The 22,244-nt window shown below is 33.2% G+C and overlaps 4 protein-coding genes across 5 annotated transcripts; 2 read left to right on the forward strand and 2 right to left on the reverse strand.

Moving 5' to 3' along the window:
- The first annotated feature begins 1,766 nt into the window (after positions 1–1,766).
- On the forward strand, positions 1,767–5,202 carry LOC105780706 (xanthotoxin 5-hydroxylase CYP82C4). The gene is made up of 3 exons (XM_012605186.2): positions 1,767–1,896; positions 3,263–4,214; positions 4,294–5,202. Exons 2-3 carry the CDS (start codon positions 3,294–3,296, stop codon positions 4,912–4,914), a joined length of 1,542 nt encoding a protein of 513 aa, XP_012460640.1. The 5' UTR covers positions 1,767–1,896; positions 3,263–3,293; the 3' UTR covers positions 4,915–5,202.
- Positions 5,203–5,864: 662 nt separating this feature from the next.
- LOC105780226 (xanthotoxin 5-hydroxylase CYP82C4) lies at positions 5,865–7,726 on the forward strand. The gene is made up of 2 exons (XM_012604427.2): positions 5,865–6,902; positions 6,976–7,726. The coding sequence occupies exons 1-2, from the start codon at positions 5,877–5,879 to the stop codon at positions 7,597–7,599; spliced, it is 1,650 nt and encodes a 549-aa protein (XP_012459881.1). The 5' UTR covers positions 5,865–5,876; the 3' UTR covers positions 7,600–7,726.
- LOC105780225 (extra-large guanine nucleotide-binding protein 1) lies at positions 6,931–11,572 on the reverse strand. 2 transcript variants are annotated; one of them, XM_012604424.2, is made up of 8 exons: positions 10,165–11,572; positions 9,939–10,076; positions 9,736–9,840; positions 9,490–9,654; positions 9,189–9,366; positions 8,754–8,995; positions 8,478–8,638; positions 6,931–8,384 (listed from the first exon to the last, which is right to left on the reverse strand). In XM_012604424.2, exons 1-8 carry the CDS (start codon positions 11,119–11,121, stop codon positions 7,793–7,795), a joined length of 2,538 nt encoding a protein of 845 aa, XP_012459878.1. In that variant the 5' UTR covers positions 11,122–11,572; the 3' UTR covers positions 6,931–7,792. The 2 variants fall into 2 exon arrangements, with proteins under 2 accessions (XP_012459878.1, XP_012459879.1); XM_012604425.2 differs by having other exon boundaries at positions 6,931–8,381; positions 10,165–11,569.
- Positions 11,573–14,756: 3,184 nt separating this feature from the next.
- Positions 14,757–16,493, reverse strand: LOC105780884 (protein JINGUBANG). The gene has a single exon (XM_012605413.2). It carries the CDS (start codon positions 16,382–16,384, stop codon positions 15,035–15,037), a length of 1,350 nt encoding a protein of 449 aa, XP_012460867.1. The 5' UTR covers positions 16,385–16,493; the 3' UTR covers positions 14,757–15,034.
- Positions 16,494–22,244: the final 5,751 nt, after the last annotated feature.

The raw sequence follows: 22,244 nt of genomic DNA on the forward strand, positions 1-22,244 counted from the left end.
CATAGATTGCGAGATGAAAGTTCCAGTCCCGTGACATAGGAACCTTGTTTAGACCAACAATGCACTATCTTTTATCTCGTGCAAAATAATTGTTTAAGTCTTACTACTCACTAGTGTAGCAACCTCACCTGTACACTTAAGATCTAAATCTCTATTTACTAAACTTTTCTCTGAAAAACTTAGTTTATAAAATCAAATGACTCACTTATTTTACCTATAAAATGCAATCTCTAAAGTAACTCACAAAGAACAGATAAAGTGTTAAACTCTCAATGCTCTATGCAAATCTTGAATATGTAAGAATTTTTGGACTTGTTAACATATAGATCAATTCCAATCATAATCTTCACCAAAGTAGCCTAAAAACATCATTAATAATATTCTAATAAAGTTCAAGATAATTAGAAATATCTAAGATAAGTCTTTAAGTCATTCGATCCATTCTTCTCAATTTAAGGAATTGATTTGTTTAACCCTCCAATGACTTGCTTTTCTAAATGATTAATCTTCAAATATGAGTCAATTAAAATTAAATTCGTTCTAAACTTGAAACATAAAATCAATTTCCAATATCTTTAGATTTTGTTAAATTATACTAATCTTCTCAAAGTTAGATGTTGAATTTTCTACTACTAATGCATTGAAATTTTTCTATTTTTTCAACCTTTGTTCTATTTTTTTTTTTGAAGAGTTGGAGCTACAAAATGCAATCTCTAAAGTAAAAAAATCAAATGTTAAATTCCCAATTCTCTATGCAAGTCTTGAGTAGAATTTTTGAGTTTGTTAACATACACATCAATTACAATCACAGTCTTCATCAAAGTAGCCTAAAAAATATTATTAAGAATATTTTAATAAAGTTTAAGATAATTCAATAATATCTAATATAAGTTTTCAAGTCCTTCAATCCATTCTTCTCAATTCAAGGAATTCGATTTGTTTGATCCTAGTCGATCCAATCTGCAATGATTTGCTTCTCCAAATGATCATGCTTCAAATATGAGCCAACACTTATCCACAAGATCAACAATGTTATAGCCCAACTGTTTTTTGTTTCAAAAGATTGTCGATTCCAAATAACACAAGTTATGAAACCTAGACAATTTCAAGTACAATTGTAACCATCCGGTGGCACAGAATGAGAGTGATAATGAGGAAGAACTAGATAATTTATTTGTGTGGAGGTAAAGGGATGAAGTATATCATATTATCATGGTTGCTTTCTGCTTTTATTTAAACCGAGCCTTTAAGTAGGAGACGGTCTTCTCATGCCTAGCTATTTCTGGCTCCACATGTTCAAGTAATCTTTGATCACACGTCGAGCTCGAGCTAGCAGTACCAAGAATAGCTTCGCCTTCACCAGTCGACTATTGCTGCTGCATGTTTTCCTTCATGCCACCTATTATAATATGTCAACTCAAGAGTTATATTCTCGTACGCTGCCAATTTTTGACTGTCCAGACCAATTTGTTCTTATTCTAGATATTTTTTAGCTAAGGCCATCATGATTGAGGCTGTAAATTTATTTCATGCACCGACAATTTTAAGTTTGTTATTTTATAGGTAATTATTTGAATTAATGGTGTAATAAATATTATATTTTTAAATTTATTATATTATGGATAATTATTTGATATAAGTGAATTTTAAGTTTATTATATTATGAGTAATTTATATAATTAATTTTTTTTTTAAATTACTGCACCTTACAATATACTTGATAAAAAGATTCCCCCAATCGGCTCCGTTAAAAAGTATAACATTTAAATAATTCACATGACAAGTCAATTTTTGGCTTTAAATAGCCTCATGGCTACATGATGATAGAGAGAGCTCAAGCAAAGTTGGGAAGCTCTTGGCAAGGAAGAGAGGAGAAAGAAAGAGAAGCTCTTGATGGTATTATATCTTTTACCTTATAAGTTATTTTGATTTCAGTTTTATTTGTATATCTTTGTAAGGTTTTCTTAATTACAAAAAAAAAAAAGAAAAAAAAGTTTCGGGTAAAAGTATCAAGTAGGCTATTGTATATTACTTCTTTTACTCAACAAAATGAATAAATTGATCTATTTTCATTAGATTAAAGAGTAAAATGGCCTTTTTTGTTAAAGATTTCATCTATTTCTATTAAAATTGGTGTGACTGACATGATAACCAAACAGTTATATATGACGTGCCACGTGTATCTCATTTTGACATAAAAGGACCAGTTTTTAATAGTAAAAATGGATGAAATTTTTAACGTTTGCTTTTTGATCTAATGTGCATGGACTAATTTACTCACTTTTTGAATAGATGAGACAAAATCCAATTCAATTTTTAGTACAAGAACCTCTATAGTACTTTTACCAATGATTTAAGTTTGATTATGTGATTTTTAGTTTTTCTTGTTCGTGTATATATATATATATATTCATTATTATGGATATTTGATGATTTAGATATTTTAGTTTTGTATGCTTTAATATTAGATGATTTCTGTAATTTTATATAAAAATATAAATAACAAAAATATAAAAAAGTTAGATTGAATAATATTAAAAGGATTAAAAAAATTAAAAGAGACATTAGTTTCACGAAAAGAATGGGAATAACAGAAAAGTGAATATTTTACCCTAGATCCTTAAACGTTTTTGGTTGTTGTTTTTAGTCCTCAAAATTATCATATTTTCTCAAATACTTTTCAAGTTGATTTTTATTTTCATCCGAAAAGAGATCAATTAACTTTTATTTAGAATAAAAATTTGTAATAATTAAAGAAAAGTATGATAAATTTATTGTTTTACTTTTGAACTAAAATTTTATTATTATGTGCATAAGTAAAAATATGGTTGCCTAATGTATCAATTCTCGATAAAAATCAAATGCTGGTAAAAGTATTATAGAGATCTTGTACTAGGAGTTAGATTGCATTTGCCCTTTCTATTAAAAATAGACAAATTAGTCCTTGTACATTAGATTAAAAATAAATTGGTCTTATTTGTTAAAAATTTCATCTATTTATACGGTTAAAAACCGACGTGGATGATAGATAACCAACAATGATGTGTGGCATGCTATATGTACCTTATGTTGATGCATATGGATCAATTTTTAACTATTGAAATGGATAGAATTTTTAACAAAAAAAATCAGTTTGCCCTTTGATTTAATATACATAAATTAATTTGCTCATATTTTGAGCAAAATGGGGTAAAATATAATCTGACCCGAAGGGAAATTTTGTTTAGATAAAATAAACCATTATGATTGGCCCTTCATGCAGCAAATTGGTTCATTTCATTGAAACACACGCTATGGAATTTCAAGAACAGCTCCATTTTGCACTTGCTTTCACCATAACTATTGCCATATTAGTGGTCACAATCCTTGTTAAAGGCAACAAGAGACAAAAGAGGAGGCCCCCAGAGCCAGATGGGGCATTACCTTTTATTGGTCATCTTCATCTTTTTGGAAAAAACCAGCTGCTACACAGGATATTTGCAGACATGGCTGACAAGCATGGACCGGCCTTCTTGATCCGTCTCGGGGTTCGTCGAGCACTTGTGGTGAATAACTGGGAAGTTGCAAAAGAATGTTTCACGACCAACGATAAGGTCTTCTCCGCACGTCCAAAGTCCATAGCTGTAAAGTATATGGGATATGACTATAAGATGTTAGGTTTCGCTCCTTACGGACCTTATTGGCGTAATATGAGGAGTCTAGCAATGGTTGAGCTCCTCTCTATTCGTCGGCTCGAGTTACTCAAGCATGTTCGTGACAATGAAATCGGTAGCTTTATAAAGGAATTGTATGAGCAATCGGTGAAAAACGGAGGCGTTGCTCTTTTAGAAATGAAGGAGAGAATTGGTGACTTAGCAACCAACATTATAGTCCGGATGGTTGCTGGCAAAAGATATCATGGTACTAGCGAGGAATCGAGACGATTCCAAAAGGCCTTGAGTGATTTCTTTTATCTTGCAGGGTTGTTTTTGGCCTCAGATACGATTCCTTTTCTCGGTTGGCTTGATGTTGTGATGGGGAACATAGGCAAAATAAAGAGGACAGCAAAGGAATTGGATTTTGCAATAGGAAGCTGGGTAAACGAGCATCGCGAACGGAGGCTCGACAAAGGCATCGAAGGGAACCAAGATTTCATTGATGCCATGTTGTCTATCATGGATGAAAACAATGTACCAATTCAAGAGGCTGATGTTACCATTAAAGCTAATTGCCTGGTATGTTATATATTGTTAAGTAGAATCATGTAGTTTATAGGCTATAGCATTATTTTTGATTGGGAAATGGTGATTGTAGACTCTTGCCTTGGGTGGCATCGATACAAACGTGTCCACACTTTCATGGGCGATCTCCTTGCTATTGAATAACCGCCATGTTCTAAAGAAGGCTCAAGAAGAACTTGACATCCATGTCGGGAAGCAACGACAAGTGGAAGAATCAGACATAGCTAACTTGGTATACCTACAAGCCATTATCAAGGAAACATTGCGGTTATACCCAGCGACGCCAGTATCGGTAGCAAGAGAAGCTATGGATGACTGCACCGTAGCCGGTTTCCACATTCCGGCAGGCACTCAACTGTTGCTTAACCTGTGGAAGCTACACCGTGACCCCGGAATTTGGCATAAGCCATTAGATTTCCTCCCTGAGAGATTCCTCAGTGACCATGCTAACATTGATGTGAGGGGTCAAAAATTTGAGCTTATACCATTTGGTGCTGGTAGAAGGATTTGTCCTGGTATCACTTTCGCCCTTCATTTCCAACACTTAGCTTTGGCTCGACTGCTTCATGGATTCGAATGGGGAACGGTCTCGGATAAAAGCGTCGACATGAGTGAAAGGCCCGGAATAATTGTTCCTAAAGCTACACCATTAGAGGTTACTCTTACACCAAAGTTACCTTCTGAATGTTATTAGTAAGCTTGAGTCCAATAATGTGGTCCCACGAATAAAATTACGAATTTAGAAGGTAAGTGTGTATTTAAAATAACTTATAATTAATAACACTACTTATGTATGTATGTAATTAAAATAAAAAATTAGTTTAACTTGTGTGTTTGCCTGATAGTTAAAGTGTTCATCGCCCTAGGTATGGTCTGGGTTTGAGTCATGTTAATCTCGTTGTTATTAGGACTTTATCCTATTCTTGTAACTCAGCAAAATAAAAAATAAAAAAATTGTTTAAACTAATTTGTATTCTCATAAGATACTTGTATCAATTGTGTATATTCAATTCATAATATTTTTATAACATTAGTTTTCTTTTTTAAATTTAATAAATATTTCAAAAAAATCATGAATAAATTGAAAAAGTAATGTAATTACAAAATTATTATAAAATATTTAACTAATTTAAAATCAGGTCCTTAATTTTAAAAACATTTAATATTAAAATAATACAAAAATTCATCATAGATTGAATAATAATATTAATATATCATAATTTAAATAAAATTATTAATAATTTAGGTTATATTATATATATTGATAAATTAGTTTGTTCTAATGTTAAAATTGTTAAAATTTGATTTTTATATATTTTTATTTATTATTACCCTACTTTAATCTATGATTTTAATTAACTCTTATAATATTTAAAAAAATATAACCCAAAAACAAAACCCCCATGTTTTCGACATGCACGACATCTAAAGCAGTACTCAGTTAGGTATAGGACCACTTATTTTCTTAGATTGTTGTATACAGCTCCACTTTTTGATTTTTTTGGTTAGGGAAGACCACTATGATTGGATAAGGCTATTGGAAGTAAATGATATGGTAGCAATCGGACCACTTGTTTTTTTAAGATTACTTGGTCCAGTAAGGCCTGAACAGATCCTTCCAATTTTGATTTTATTCTAGATATTTTATTTTAGTTGATGCTTGGCATTTCTTGCAAACAAGGCTTGCCATTATTTAGAAGCAATTACTGTGGTTCTTGCAAATTGGTTCATTACACCATGGAATTGTCCGAACAATTTCAGGAACAACTCCTTTTGGCACTTCCTTTCACAATAATTATCACCATATTAGGGATCATCATCCTTGTTAATGGCAACAAGCAACAGCAGAGGAGACCCCCTGAGCCTGTTGGGGCATTACCTTTTATTGGTCACCTTCATCTTCTTGGAAAAAGCCAGTTGCTACATAGAAAATTTGCAGACATGGCTGATGAGCATGGGCCAGCCTTCGTGATCCGTCTTGGGGTTCATCGAGCACTTGTGGTAAGTAATTGGGAAATTGCAAAAGAATGTTTTACGACCAACGATAAGGTCTTCCCTACACGTCCGAAATCGTTAGCCGTAAAGTATATGGGGTATGACCATAAGATGTTAGGCTTTGCTCCTTACGGACCATATTGGCGTAGTATGAGGAAACTAGCAACGGTTGAGCTCCTCTCTAGTCGTCGGCTTGAGTTACTCAAGCATGTTCACGACACCGAAATCAGTAGTTTTATAAAGGAATTGTATGAACAATCGGTGAAAAACGGAGGCAGTGCTGTTTTGGAAATGAAGGAGAGAATTGGTGACTTAGCAACCAATATTATAGTTCGGATGATTGCTGGGAAAAGATATTGCGGTATCAAAGAAAGTTGTAGCGAGGAATCAAGGCGATGGCAAAAGGCCTTGGGTGATTTCTTTTATCTTACAGGGTTGTTCTTGGTCTCGGATGCGATTCCTTTTCTCGGTTGTCTTGATGTTGTGATAGGGACCATAGGGCAAATAAAGAGGACAGCAAAGGAGTTGGATTTTGTACTCGGAAATTGGGTAAACGAGCATCGTGAAAGGAGGCTCAATAAAGGCATCGAAGGGAACCAAGATTTTGTTGATGTCATGTTATCTATCATGGATGAAAATAATGTTCCAACACAAGAGGCTGATGTTACCATTAAAGCTACTTGCCTGGTATGTTTTACTGTTAAGTAGAATCATGTAATGTAACTTATAGCATCATCTTTGATTGAAATGGTGATTTCAGAGTCTTGTCCTTGGTGGCATCGATACAAACGTGGTCACACTTACATGGGCGATCTCCCTGCTATTGAATAACCGTCATGTGCTAAAGAAGGCTCAAGAAGAACTCGATATCCATGTCGGAAATCAACAGCAAGTGGAAGAATCGGACATAGCTAACTTGGTATACCTCCAAGCCATTATCAAGGAAACATTGCGGTTATACCCAGCAACGCCCATATTGGTACCGAGAGAAGCTATGGAGGACTGCACAGTAGCTGGTTTCCACATTCCAGCAGGCACTCGACTGTTGGTTAACCTGTGGAAGCTGCAGCGTGACCCCAGAATTTGGCATAAACCGTTAGATTTTCTCCCTGAGAGATTCCTCAGTGACCATGCTAACATAGATGTAAGGGGTCAAAATTTTGTGCTTATACCATTTGGTGCTGGTAGAAGGATTTGTCCTGGTATCACTTTCGCGCTTCATTTCCAGCACTTAACTTTGGCTCAACTGCTTCACGGATTCAAATGGGGAACGGTCTCAGATAAAGCCGTTGACATGAGTGAAAGCCCTGGAATGACTGTTCCTAAAGCTACACCATTACAGGTTACTATTACACCAAAGTTACGTTCCATGCTCTATAGGTAACTGGTGCAAGCAGCATATAGCTTTGCTCACAATTTATTTTAGTGGAATACATATAAGATTCATTAGAAGAACAAATCATATATTGCTTCACAATTGAGTTCTATGCAAAGAATCAGTTTTTTTCCTACATCTAATTTCAATGGGGTTCTACAATTTTACAGTTTAAAGACCAAAAAAAAAAAAAAAGAATGGTTCATGAGGTTGAGCTTGCCTCAATATCCGTAGACGACAACTCATTGTTAACTAAGCTATTCTCGGTTTCGTTCCATTTAAGAATGTGCCTGCAGTATCTTAAAGCTTCATCAACAGAATCAGGCTCCAAGCCGGTAACCATTGAAACGAACAACTTACGGTCAGTAAGAGAGTTGAACAATCTCTTGAACTTCACCGCGATGTAATGGAAGGCACTGAACGAGAGTGAAGTGTGATTATTTCTATTATTGCTGTGGTTGTTATAGTAATTATGACTGATAACTGGATTGAAGTCATTGAACCATTCACATCGAGTTAGAGGAACCTGCTCGATCTTTTCCTCGAGCAGGTCAGCTTTGTTGAGTATTAGAAGGAAATTCTTTTTCTCGAAGGTTGGATGGGTGATTACGGTTTCAAAAAGTTGCTTGCTTGCCATCATTTTGTTTGTGAGAACCCCATTACTGTCTAGTGAAAACTCATCGTAGTCGGTCAATGAGACACAAAACAGGACAATGTCGACATCTTCAAACATTTCCACCCACTTACAGTTCTCCCCAAGGCTACTGGGATGCAATCTAATAAGCTGGTAGCTGCTGATTCAAAGCAAGAAAAGCTAAACAAGATAAATATGATGTTGAAATTGTAATAATGCACCGATCAGTTCCTCGGGGTTGAATAAAACTAACCTTGATGATGGATCATGCTGATAACCATCGATAGAAACTTCTCGTTCTATGGAGGGAAAAGAGAATTCTGTGCAAGAGAGTCCATTCGATGATGTAATTCCCTCAGCATACAAAATATCCATGTCGGATGGCTCATAGTCCATCCTTGAGATCTCAACAGCCTGCGAAGAAGGTTATTTTAAACTATTAGAGTTACAAAGAAACCTTAACGCAAAAAGTCGAAAGGGAAACTGGAAGTTGGAACATTGGATATTACTATTGAACAAGCAGGCTTACCCGTTCTAGGAAATAAGTAGCAATTCGAGGCAGCATTTCTAGTTCATGTCTCCGGTTATACGTGGCCTGAAAAGCCACATCATTCCACAGCTCCCCTATGAATGGTGCATATTCACGAGTAGCAGCAGGGAAGATGACTTCCAAATTGCCGGACACCATCACTTGAACAAGCCAATCTGAAAAAGCTTTCAGTCTCGGGGAAAGGGAATATTTTGTTTTGCCATCAACCTGGCTCGTACCGCCTGTAGTCAACAACAAAGCTCAAAACCTACTCCCGAATAAAATAAATTATTCTATGACAATTTCATCTAGACAATTATATTACAGGAAAGCTAAACACAATCCATTAAGGACGTAAACTCATCAGAATGGCAAACTCAATCGTTAAAGACTTGCAAAAGTGTGATTATATAGAATAAATCACTATTATTGTACCTGAAGAACCAGATCCATCAGCAGTCTGCTTTTTTCTATTCTCAAGTAATATTTCTTCTTCAAATCGTTCCCGTCCCTCGAGCAATATAGCAAGATAACCATACAAATTTCTTTGGATAATCAATTTGATACTTTGGCGTTCATTTTCGGTGAAAGGAATATTATACAGAATCTTGGCCTGAAATAAGGTAGTAACAAATTCAGCAATCCGTAAGACAAGCCTATTCCACATTTCCAGTTTCATAAAACCGAACGTAGGGAAAAGATTGATTGAAATACATTGCCTCAAGTGGTATATTACCTGCTTATATATTGTACTTGTGCCGGATTTTTTATAGCCAACTAGAAGAATTTTGGGAAGTAGTTGCTGCTCTAGAGTTGGCTGGTTGACATCCTCTCCGGCAGGATTCACGGTATTAGGAGGAACCGGAAAAGATAAGAGAGCGCAAAAGATCTTGATTCCCATCTGAAAATAAGTTACATCCGTGTTAATACTGGTACAGGATATAACGAAAAATAGTTATGCCTACGTAATATGCAAATATACCTTGTTCCAAATCGGCCCCTTTATATTATTCTGACCCTCTTCCTGGTAGGATCCGTCGGCACTTAACCAAAAGCTAGGATTTCCTTCACAATGAACTCCGGCTAACTGCAAATATTTAATGGAATGTCATTGATTGAACTTACATTACATGTCTATAAAAACATTAATTTAAAAGAACTCAATATCATGAAGAGCACAACAACCTGCAGCAACCATAGCTCTTTCTTAGTAATGATTCGATTATTTATGATTATGTTCGTATCTCCATTGCTAGCATTAGCCTTGATGTGACCCCCAACATTCAGCTGTGCAGTAATAATCTGGCACGGTCCATGCCCTTCCTGATTTTCAACAGAGCAATAGTTCAATTACTAATGGAAGAGAATGGTAGTTATATCATGTAAAAGAAGAGCAAAGTTCGGTTATTACCTTTCCCCAAAAGCCGGATAATTTATCGTACCAATAGTATCCCGGTTTTAGCTTCTCCGGTGGGTTTAGGCACATCTGCAATACCTGCAACTCATCTTGACACAAAGGCTCCCCATTCACAATAACAAGCTCAGGTGGTAACTGGTTAGCTTCACAAGTTTTCTCAGACCTCATTACCCTTTTAACTTCGAACTCACTGAGTAACTGCTTGAGTAAGCGAGAAGTTCTTCCAAGACTTCCTCGTTTCGACTCATTTATCTTCCCACCTATGCATGTAACACATTTCCGTCCCTCTGGCATCGACCCCATCATTCTTAATACACACTTATAACAATACTTAGCATTACAAACAATGCAGACCTCCTTTTTGGTAAACCGGTTTCCCTTTAAACACCTATAACATGTCCCTTTTTTGCCATTCCTTACAACAGGTTGTACATCATAGGTGATGCTTTTGATCTCCGAATACTCGGACTCTTCGGTAGAACACGATTCAGGTTCAACGAAAGTTACAACAGACGGTTTTCTCACATGACAAGGAGTCTCATTGTTAAAGTCAGAAACTTCCTGAATTTCACAACTTCCTCTTCCACTAATTCCATCATCAATTCTCTTACTTAATGAATCCAAACTATCAACTTTAATCGATAAACCGGCACGAACAATGGATTTTCGAGCCAAGCTAGGTTCAGAACCAATTTTTTTACCTTTTTGGTTCACTAGATTGGTCTTTACAATAGGCTGGATAACAGGCAATGAAATATCATTCAAAGAAAAGGAAGATGAAACTTCGGCAGCAGTCGGAAGGCCATCGATGTCGACCGGAACTAATTTAGGGATATCAAAAGTGATCGGAGGACCATGATACTCAATAGCAAAAGAGTATTCAACATTTATATCATCATCTATAGGAGTTGATTTCTCAACAGGAAGGATTTTTCGTAAAAGGGCAGCCATAGTTTCTACCAAAATCCCCAAATTCCAAAAAAATAAACTTTAAAACACTCACATAAACCCTCTAAATATATCTCAACAATCCATCAAAAACCAAAAGAATTAAACTTTAAAACACAAAAACAAAACCCATTAATCCCCAAATCGACAATTTGCTAATAACACTTTCAAACAATCAAAAGAAAGCAAATTTATTTCCTTATATTTCTGGGAAAATACTAAGCAAACAATAAAGAAGAATGAAAAATGGTGAGTCTTCTCTAACCAGTAAACGATAGAGACCGGAGAGGCGACTGTGAGACATTATCGGTCTTAAATTATCTAAAGTTTACTGCTTTTTCTCCACGTCAACACGCTTATGAAGAACCTGCCGGGAAACAACGAATGTTGAAGAAGTCAGACCATGGCCATGGCCTGCGTCAGCCAACAACCATCACTGTTATGTTTTGGACCTTTTGGTCAATAACGAAAAGAGTAATTAAGAATTAAACGTGGATAAACGACCATTACCGGCTGCTAATTGGTTTAATGGTTTTTGGGTTTAGATGAAATTCGGAATTAGTTTGACTTTTTTATGTTTGGATTACGAGAAAATTAAAGTAATTGAAAGGAGATTTTTCTTTTTTTGGTCATTAAAACTTGACAATCAAACCAGCTTTCTACCTAAATTTTTCAATTATGGATTTAAAGATGTAATCAATATTCTTGAAATATGATTGAATTGGTCAGTTAAACTAATTGCATTGAAAACTAATCAGCACATTAGTTCAAATAAAAGGGTTGGACAGATTGAATCTTGAAATCGGCAAAAACTGAAAACTAACTAGTTGAATAGGTTGAAGCGATTTAATATTTTTTATAAATATGATTTTTTTAATTATTTAATTATTGTTAGTCTAGTTGAATCAAATAAAAGGGTTGGACAGATTGAATCTTGAAATCGGCAAAAACTGAAAACTAACTAGTTGAATAGGTTGAAGCGATTTAATATTTTTTATAAATATGATTTTTTTAATTATTTAATTATTGTTAGTCTAGTTGAATCAATTAAATTGATTGAATCGGGAACCAGTGGTCTGATCAATTTAATCTCAGTCTACTTATTATAACATTGTATGTGGCACTCTAAGATTGTAACAAGTTATCACCTGAAAATTTATATAATTTTTTTTAATTTTCAAATATCATGTAATCAAACTTTTATGTTCTTTTAAGGTTAGGGCCAAAATAAATCTATTTGTTAAGTTCAGATGCCAAAATATATAAAACATATATATACCAAAGTGAACCTAACTGCCAAGTTCATGTTATATAATGCAAAGGCTATGAATTCTTAATTTTATGGAAAATCCAAAATTAGTCCTTCTAATTTGTTAAAATTTAGTCTTTATAAATTATGAAGTTAATCTAATTAAGTAGTATTAGTAAACTCTTCAGTTAAGTCGTCAAGACTTCAAAATTAGTAGTTCAATAATTTATATACATGGAATGTAATAACGCCTTGGGAGCTGTTATAACTTCAAATATGAAAATAACAGTTCAAGTTAATGTACAAATAATTGAAATAAATTTTCAATTTTTATAAAATAAAGGGACTAACGTTTTAATTTTAACAAAATAAAGGGATAAAATTTAGAATTAATCCGAAATATTTTGGTACTACTTGAATGGCTAATTAGAATAAGCTGGAAACCTTTGGGTCTAATATTTTATAATGGAAAGTATTGAATTGGACATTATATGTGTTTTACCCTAAAATTTTCTAATCTTAAACAAAAGTTTTGGAAGTAATAATTTTATTTATCCCAATATGCTATACATTCTTCTAAATGGAAGGATTGAATGGGTCATTTGTATGTTTTTGACTTCCAACTGATATGTTTTGTTTGTTTTTGGAGGAAAAAAAATAGTGTTGTTGTGGGCGTTTATCTTTAATGCAGTGCGTTTAGTTTTCTTTTTGTCTCATATTACAGTCCGTCACCACTGTTTTTACACTAATAGCAGGTAAACGCACCGTCCATTCAAAGGAACCTTATCAGTTTAAATTACAAACTACAACCTGATTAGATCTATTCTAAACAAGTTATCTATAAATATTTGTAGTCTTTAGTAGAAAATTATTTTTGTTGGTTTTGACACTTATCGGTTAAATCGTTGACTTCGGAGCAGTAGTTCAACGATTATGTATTAAATTAACAAAAATAAGTCATTCATCAATGAGTCATTTGCTCAATGACAATGTTACGGTGTTAAAAACTTTGAAGTCTCAAGTTTGAGTGTGTTATTGAATTAGTTATGAAGTTATTATAATTAAACTAATTTCTCAATTTTCGTAAATTAAAAGAGAACTCAAAATTATTTTAGTTTTTAATAAAATAAAGGATGAAAATTAGAAGTCATAAAACTTTGGGTCTAAAAGTTTCTAAATGGGAAGTATTGAATTGGTCAATAGGTCATTTTTATGCTTTTTTGACTTCAATGTTCCTTAATGAGAGACTACCATTACTTTTAAATTTTCAAAGCCTAGTCCAGGTGGCCTAATACGACTGAATCACTGTTAAAAAATAATTTATATAAATCCCATCTCAAATTTAAAATTTCCTTTGAAATCAAGTCTAAACTCGATCCGACCCAACTCATTAACTCTGCTATTTAATTGGTTTCGATTAGAGATGTTCATGAGCCGGGCCGGGCTCAGAAAAAAATTTCGGCCCGCGTCCTAGGCCTAGGCCCGGCCCAAAATATGGGCCTGAAATTTTATCCAGGCCTGACCCGGGAAAAAATTCTAAGTTTGAGTTTGGCCTGACCCGGCCCATTTTTTAATAAACACCAAAAAAATTATTTTAAAAATAAAAAATAAAAAATATTTTAAAATTAAAAAAATAAAAAATAAAATATTTATTATATATTTGGGCCGGGCAAAAAAAGTGGTGCCCGAGGCCCGACCTGTTTTCTAAACGAGCCTCATTTTTTTGCCCAAATCCATATTTCGGGCCTATATTTTTACCCGAACCCTCCCATATTTCGGGGGGGCTATCGGGCCGGGCCGCCCGACCCATGAACACCTCCAGTTTGGATCTACATTGTGGCTTTATATATTGCCTTCATGATAGATACAAAAATTAAGGCCCATTATTCCTTAGGGCAGCATAGGTTCATAGTTGATAATTCTATAACTCAAACAACTTACCATCCATCTAAATTTCTCATCTTAATTGGGTAAACTTCACTTATAGTCACTAAATTATTAGTACATTTACGTTTTGGTCATTCAACTTTAAAAAGTTATAAAATTATTATTAAATTATTCGAAAGTTTTCATTTAATTAATCAAGGCCCACTGTTAGTAAGAAAGATGATAATCTGGTAAAATTTATGTTATCACGCGGTTTATGTTTTTCGAATAATTTGGTAATTAAATTGAAGTTCTTTTTTGTAGTTTAATGATTAAAATAGAATGTGAAAAAGTATGACTCGAACCCAAACTACATCTGAAGTGGTAAACACCCTAAAAATATCAAGTCAACACATTGGATTCTATTGTTTGCAAATAGTAAAACTTTCAAAAAAAAAAAACTTTTTTTCAATATAATCAATTAAATACATTCAAACAATAATACAAAGATAGAACCCTTAACTTAAGGCAACATCCCACACACATTAAGGCTCCATTATTCATGCAAAAACATTGGATTTTACATTAATGGAAATCTCCCACGTTAAAAATTGAAATAAAAAAACAAATAAAAAAAAGTCATTTACCAAATCAGAAAACATTGGAAAATCGAAAAATACCTTCTTTCACTTTTTCTGACGTGGCATCATGGCATTGGTTAAAAGCATTTGGTTCTTAACACGTGGCACCGTCCATACCCGCCGAGATTGAATCAGTGTGGTCCATGAACGAAAGGACAGCTTAGTGGATATGGTAAGTTTCCTTAATCTCATTCATGGTCGGCGCGTGTTCAGACACGCGCCACACCTTGACGGACTTATCCAAGCTACCACTGTAGACAATCCATTTCCGGTTAGTCTCAGTCGACATCTGGTGATCTTCTTCAACGGCTAAGCATTTTAATGGACCGGTATGACCCGTTAAAACCGACAAGCAAGCATGAATACCGCCTTCTTCTCGCCTCCACACGCATATACTCTTATCAGCGGAGCCACTAAACACCAGTTTCCCCGCCGTAGCCATGCAGAGAACCGCCACTTTATGTCCCCTTAATACTCCGCCGTGAGCTAAACCACGGTTTGTGTGTTCCCAGAAATTCACCAATCCATCAGACGATCCACAATATAAAGTGTCCGATTCACGGCTGACGGCTAAGGCGGTGACGGCGTTTTCTTGCTTCAGTAACTGTTGAACCATGGAATGTTTCGTTCCTTTCTCTTGTAATTCTCGATACCAAGACTTGACTGTCCCGTCGGCCGATCCGGTAAACACCAAGCCACTGAACCCATCCACCACGGAGTTTATCGCATCGTCATGAGCACCGTCGATGGATTCCATGCATTTAAAATCCGATATCCGCCAAACTTTCAGGGTTTTATCCCAAGACCCTGAATACAACAGCCCTTGTTCTTCATTCAAACTCAAACATGAAACTGCATCAAAATGTTTGATTCGAAGAACACTGCATTTCCTTCGAACTTCAACGTAGTTTTTAGGTTTAACAGAGCTTTTAATAACATGGCCAATAGCCGGGAAACTACCGAATTTTTTATAAACGGTAGGGTTCGTCGGTGAAGCCTTCCATGCACGGATTTTACCATCTTGATGACCGGTGAATACTCGATCACCCAGTATAATAATAGCTTTAACCAGTCCACTTTTAGCTTTAAAACCCGAAAATTCCTTCAAATTCTTCCATACACGGATGTTTTTACTATCAGTTCCGGTATATAACATATCACCGGAAGCAGCCAATGAATAAATATGACCTTCTTCTTTTACGATAGACCCAATGAGTCCGTCTTGACCAAAATCGTTCTCCGATGGACATGGCTGATGATGTTGAAGATGCCATGAAGAAGGTTGGCTGTTCCATGGTGACATCATATAAGGAGAGACTTCACCGTCGCCGCTTGTTGTGGTGGAATACCTCGGACTAGACAATGAAGCATTGCTTTTCCGATTATGGAAGTCATCGTCGTCAGAAAACGACGGAGGTTCTGATTGTTGGAACAGAGTCCCCATATTTGGTCGGCTATGGAGACCGGTTTGCTGCTCCATAACCATGGTTCCACCTTCGTCGTTTCTCATTTTGATTTCCGGGAAAATTAAACAATGGAAAGGGAGAAAGAAAACTGAATTTTTTTAATAAGAATTTTCTGTATTTAAACGGTGAAATGATCGAAATTTTTAGTGTGTTTGATTTAGATTTTCTAGGAATTTGGGAAGACTATATATAGATGAGATTAAAATACTGTTAGGCAATGTGAGGCTCTGGGTTTTTGACACGTGGTAGGATGTGATGTCATCATTACGAATTGGGAATATTTTGATTTTCGAAATCGAATCCAACTCAATTTTTAATTTTTTTCTCAAAATAATTTATATACTTTTGAATATTTATTTTTATATTATAAAAAATAAAATTTATTATAAATTATAGGACAATATATTATTTTGTACCAAGTTGAGTTTCGTTATTTAATTTGATACTTAAATTTATCTCCTTTTTTCTTGTATGGATTATTTTCGTGATCTTGATAAATTGAGAAATAAAAACGTCCATTTTATCAATTATTTGATAATTATTAGCCATAGTCTAAATATTTAGACCTTATTTCTAAGATAAAAATAAAGAATTGTTCAATTAAAAAACTTTCTATCGAAGAATTTCCCATACCATCTAGGATATCTCATTCTCTAAGATAATTATGGATAGGATATCCTTGGTGTATCAAAAAATTCGTTTATCCATGTTGTAATGATAAAAATTTAGCTCAATGTTTAATTTGGTACCTAAGTTTACTTTTCTCGATTAAATACCTATTTTTTTATAGAACACACATGTCAAACATTTATTAAGTCACATGATGTCTCTTAGTTTGAGTACCAAATTGAACATTAAAACCAAATATAAATACCAAATTGAAACAAAAAAAGTCAATAATTTAATTGAACTTTGAAACCAAACTCGGATTATCGTAAAATAACATGAAATTAAAACTTAAAATAATTCAAAAAAATTAAAAAATTGAATTGATTGACTTATTTAAAACCAACCTAACCTCAATTATCGTAGAAGGCAAATTGTGTTGGATATCAATAGTGCAATTTTTACAATGGTGGCAAACAAGAAAACAACTGAAAGCAACTGTTTTGACGATTGGTTTGCTTTTTAGTGTCTTTGGAAGTTGACACTCTTAGCTTCCATCACCATCCATATAAGTATACATTGATCGCTCTCTAGTATCTTCTATCACTAATCACCATCATTTTCATTTAATTATGGTTCTTATTGTACTTATAACATGTTTGATCAGTTAATGAGGAAGTGAACTAATAATGTTTATATGAAATGTATATTTTGGGGAAATTTTAAAATGTCGACCAGTCGAGTGAATCTTCGAACGGAGGTATTGTTCTCGAGGTTTTATCTTTCGACTCTGAAGAGAGTCCGATGAAGTTAATGGAGTCTAGCGTTTACCAAGGAAACATTTTTAGCATTTGGTAGATTAGGCACTCCCATCAAGCTCTATGAACCCCTTTAGACTTTTCTTAAAATAGAGAGACAAAACTAAAGGCTAAAACTGAGCATAAACACCTCGAAAACAATACCTTCTTCGTTGAGGGTTCGAGACCGACCTCCCTTGAACAAAACTATATTTCATTTGAGTTAAACTCGAGTTTTTTTTAAACATTTGAACCCATTCCACCTTCTTTGAAAAGCATTTCTCAACTTGATCCATAAGCATTTCTTTATTAAATTGGTGTCACCCATCAATCGAGTCCTAACTCAGTTAGAAAACTATAAAAAAAAACCATTTTATTTGCAAAGTGAATTAAATGATTATGTGGGTGTTTTTGACTTTTTATATTTTTATAAATCAATAAAAGATTATATACATTAATGAAATCTAACTAAGGACGCCATCATAAAACATTTTCTTTTACCAATTAAACTAAATCGGTGTTTAGTTTTTTATATGAAACTTTAACCAGACATACTTGTTATATATTTATATTTATTTAGTATTCTTAATCTCTGTATTTTTGTGTTTAAATTTCGTTTTACTCACAATTTAATCTATTTTTTATTTTAACATCGTACATATTTTGTGTGTTATTAATATTAATTAGTTCTAAACTATACATTTCATTTTTCATTTTATGTTATATTTTTAAATGCACTTTTATATTCTAAATCGTAATTTCTACGCACATACATGTATGGTAAAATTTCTAACTTTTATATTTGTCAAAGATTGAACGATGGTTTGATAATTTAATCAAAACCATCAAAATTCAAAGCAATATAATCGTAATGAAGTTGCTTATTGTATATTCTCCTTTTTTTCAGCATGTTTTTAATACATGTGAATGTGGTAAATTGCGATGGGTGCCTTTTTTAGGTGAAGGAGAGCTGTTTGTTGTTTGGAATAGCTATGGTGGGTTAATGATTACTTCACGACTATTTCAAAATATAAAATAGTGTCTTTAAAGGATAAGATTATTAATTTTTGACGTGGCGTCGTTTCATTGATCAACGATTATTTTGTCTGAAAAAGATTTCTCTTCATTCTATCACTTCAAAACTTAAATATTTTGTTTATAAATAGGGTCATATTACTTTTATAACCTATCTCTGTTCTAAGGGTAATTGTTACACACATCACCTAATGCTTAAAAAGAGAATTTGGCAATGCTCAGCCTCATCGAGTGTCACGTCACATAAAGTGAGCTCATACAATCCTCAAAAAGATATATAGGGAAAAACACTTGTCAGCATTCGTCAATCTATCACATTTTAAGCCTAACATCACTCGCCTAGTCACCTCACATCGGTTCCAACATTATATCTATTTGACAACATGTTATTTCTATCGTTTATACTTATGGAATAGAGTGTTTGATGACTGAGACTCACACCAAACCAACCTCCCTCTGTAAATGTTTCCCTCCAACACTAAAGTAGGGACAAAGAAGAACTCAACCACTAATTATTCAATCACCCTGTAAAAACTCTCTCCCAACCACCTTATATAGCCTAATTGTGTTGCTCTGCAACATATATAGTGCAAACCACCCAATGTAGTCAATATTGTACCGACGGATGTATTATTTTTGTTTTGTTACTAGTATATACTAATATCAGTCTAATTTGATGTATTGTTTTATGTCTATTGATATTTTTAAATATTTTTCACATATATTACATAACATTTAAATTTATCTTAGCCACACACATATAAATATATGTTTATACTAGCATATTAAATTTAAAATTATTAATTCAATAACTTAATTAAATGATCATATTTTATTTTTAAATGTAATTATAAAAATAAAAATGGTAATGATGAACCATATTAAAAAAATAGTTTAAAATATTAAACAAATCAATACTTATCGGTTTCCATCAGTGTAGATCGAAACGCATCAATATGATCATTATTGATCAAAATTTTATACCAACGAAAACTAGAATTTATTGTTCTTGTTTACTGTAGGAACGAGATATTTCGGTCGATACGAACGGTACCATTACGAAATTGACTTCCTTGGAACCACCACCATAGCCTATTGAAACATTTTGTATAACTTAATTGTTATAACAATACTATATACCAAACCCTTGATTGAGGTAGTATCATAAGTTAACTGAGCACCAACCCAGTTGAGTAATAAATAAAATAATTATATTTTAACAAAGTAAATTATAATTATTACTAGATTATTGTATACCTACGATGTGGGTGAAAAATTTATATGTAACAAATTTATAAAAAGAAAAAGTTGAAATAAAAACAAACGTGGATTCAGTTAAAATAGTAAAGTGAGTTTATAAATACATTGAAGTCTCAAGTTTAAATCTCGGAATACACATGTTGTTCTATATAAAAATATAAAAGACAATATTACCCTCAAATATTCATTTGGTTTTATATATATTTTACATAAATATTTTCACTCATATTATAACTTAATATATATTATAAATTCGAGTCTAACCTTACGTAAATATTATATATATAAATTTTCTTTCAAATTTATTATGAATTTAAATTTCATCATTTTAGGTCTTATCCAAATTCAATTTAATTTAAATTTAAATATATTTCAAGATAAATTATAATTGACGAAAATATCTATTGCTTCTGCGAATATCATGATTGGTAGAGAAGAGGGATTCATCCAATAAACGAGCGACACGTGTAAAAGAAACTGCATCGTATTGTGTAATTTAACCTCCAATTTATCGAGTTTTTAAAAATTTTGGTTATGCTTTGGGTTTTGTGCCCATTGGCTTTGTGTACACGTGGTTGACATACGTCGCACCACGTAATGGCAGTTGGTGCTGAAATTAAAATGGGAGTTAGGGTAAGGGAGTTGTCATGGGCTCTTAATGGAACAAATGAAATGAAGCCACATTCGGCCAAATGGGGTCCACCCGTTTTTTACTTCAATTATTGCACCAACTATATTTCTAACAAATTCATCGAAAATCTAAGTATTGTGTAAATATATTGATTGAGTCTTAGTTCAATACGTATTGGTATTATTGTCAATATAAAATGTTGTAGGTCTGAATGCGTAGGAGCGCATCATTCTTTTATTTAAGGGTTTGAGAGAAATTAAGAATAGTTCTAGACATTATATCGAAAAATAAGGATTAGGAATCTTGATGCTACATGCAATATTTTTAAAATTGGACCCGTTGTAAGATCAATCAAATTATGAATTTATTGGTTCAACCGATTTAATTAAATAAACCATAAAAACTTGGTTAAATACATTTGTACCATTTCTCATATCAATTGACCTGATTTTTTTTCGGATAGGTACCTTGATTGATGCCCAATCCAACCATTTCGGCTCAAAAAATCATGGAATTTGGGCTAGTTTAATATTACTTTTAAAAAATATTGTGAAAAAATGATTTTTGAAAAGTTTGGTTTAAGATTTAAAAGTTCGGTTTAAAAATATGTATTTAAACAAAGTTCAAAGTTGTTAAAATTAAAATATTTCAGTAAAAATATATATAAAAATAATTTATTGTAACTCATTATTAATATTTTGATACATGAAATATAAATATTAAAATTTTTTAATCATTAATATTAATTATTTGTAAAATTTAATTGAATCTATAAAATATATTTTAAATATTAAAATATAATACAAATTTAAAAATATAATGTTATATATTTGAAATAAATTTCAATAGAAAAATAATTGTAAATCCAATATGGATATTACATAAAATATATTAGATAATAAATATATGCCAATATTAATGTACGTAGTAACATTGTTGGTGACCGACTTTGAATAATCAACATAACATATGCCAATATTAAGGTGTGAATTTACAAGGAAAGGAAAAGATACAAGCAAAGGATACCTAGTAGTTATGTGCATGTTTATAGTCATGAACATAAAGTAAATGGTCGGCTTACCCTTGTATAGCATCTTAACTATTGTTTGGCCAGTATACAGTCTATTATTGGGGGAAATAACATGTTTAGTGTTAATCAAATGAAATGAAAAAGCAAGAGGTTTGTTGAATGGGATTTAATTTCTTTCGAAATATCTTCAATTGAAAGTCTGTAGATCTCTCAACGTGTTGGTATTATTTTTAGTTTGGGTGTTCTTAGGCCTTGTAGGGAGCTTGATTGCTTGAAAAAGGTTTAATAGAACGGAAGAATCTTGTTGGATCGGGTTGCGTGTGTGATGATAGTTCGAAGATATTTTTGGAAGGATTCAACCTCCCCTTAACAAAAAGGGGCATTTTTTGTTGAGGGGAAGTTGACTCCTTTTGTAGAAGTCGGAGTTGTTCTTCAGGAGCTGACGAATCCTTCAACGGGTTAATATTGTGCTCGGACGTAGTTTTGCTAGATTAATTAGTAGTGGATACTTAACAATACCAATAAGGGCATGGATTCAAATTCTA

Source organism: Gossypium raimondii, chromosome 4, assembly GCF_025698545.1.
Source record: "Gossypium raimondii isolate GPD5lz chromosome 4, ASM2569854v1, whole genome shotgun sequence".
Taxonomy (NCBI): domain Eukaryota; kingdom Viridiplantae; phylum Streptophyta; class Magnoliopsida; order Malvales; family Malvaceae; genus Gossypium; species Gossypium raimondii.

Excerpts from the sequence above, each read along its gene's own strand:
- LOC105780706 (XM_012605186.2), top strand. The coding sequence starts at position 3,294 with ATGGAATTTCAAGAACAGCTCCATTTTGCACTTGCTTTCACCATAACT. Across the intron at positions 4,215-4,293 it reads CCATTAAAGCTAATTGCCTG|ACTCTTGCCTTGGGTGGCAT; the intron begins GTATGTTATATA and ends TGGTGATTGTAG.
- LOC105780226 (XM_012604427.2), top strand. The coding sequence starts at position 5,877 with ATGCTTGGCATTTCTTGCAAACAAGGCTTGCCATTATTTAGAAGCAAT. Across the intron at positions 6,903-6,975 it reads CCATTAAAGCTACTTGCCTG|AGTCTTGTCCTTGGTGGCAT; the intron begins GTATGTTTTACT and ends TGGTGATTTCAG.
- LOC105780225 (XM_012604424.2), bottom strand. The coding sequence starts at position 11,121 with ATGGCTGCCCTTTTACGAAAAATCCTTCCTGTTGAGAAATCAACTCCT. Across the intron at positions 9,841-9,938 it reads AAGAGCTATGGTTGCTGCAG|TTAGCCGGAGTTCATTGTGA; the intron begins GTTGTTGTGCTC and ends AAATATTTGCAG. Across the intron at positions 8,996-9,188 it reads TGATGGATCTGGTTCTTCAG|GCGGTACGAGCCAGGTTGAT; the intron begins GTACAATAATAG and ends TGTTGACTACAG.
- LOC105780884 (XM_012605413.2), bottom strand. The coding sequence starts at position 16,384 with ATGAGAAACGACGAAGGTGGAACCATGGTTATGGAGCAGCAAACCGGT.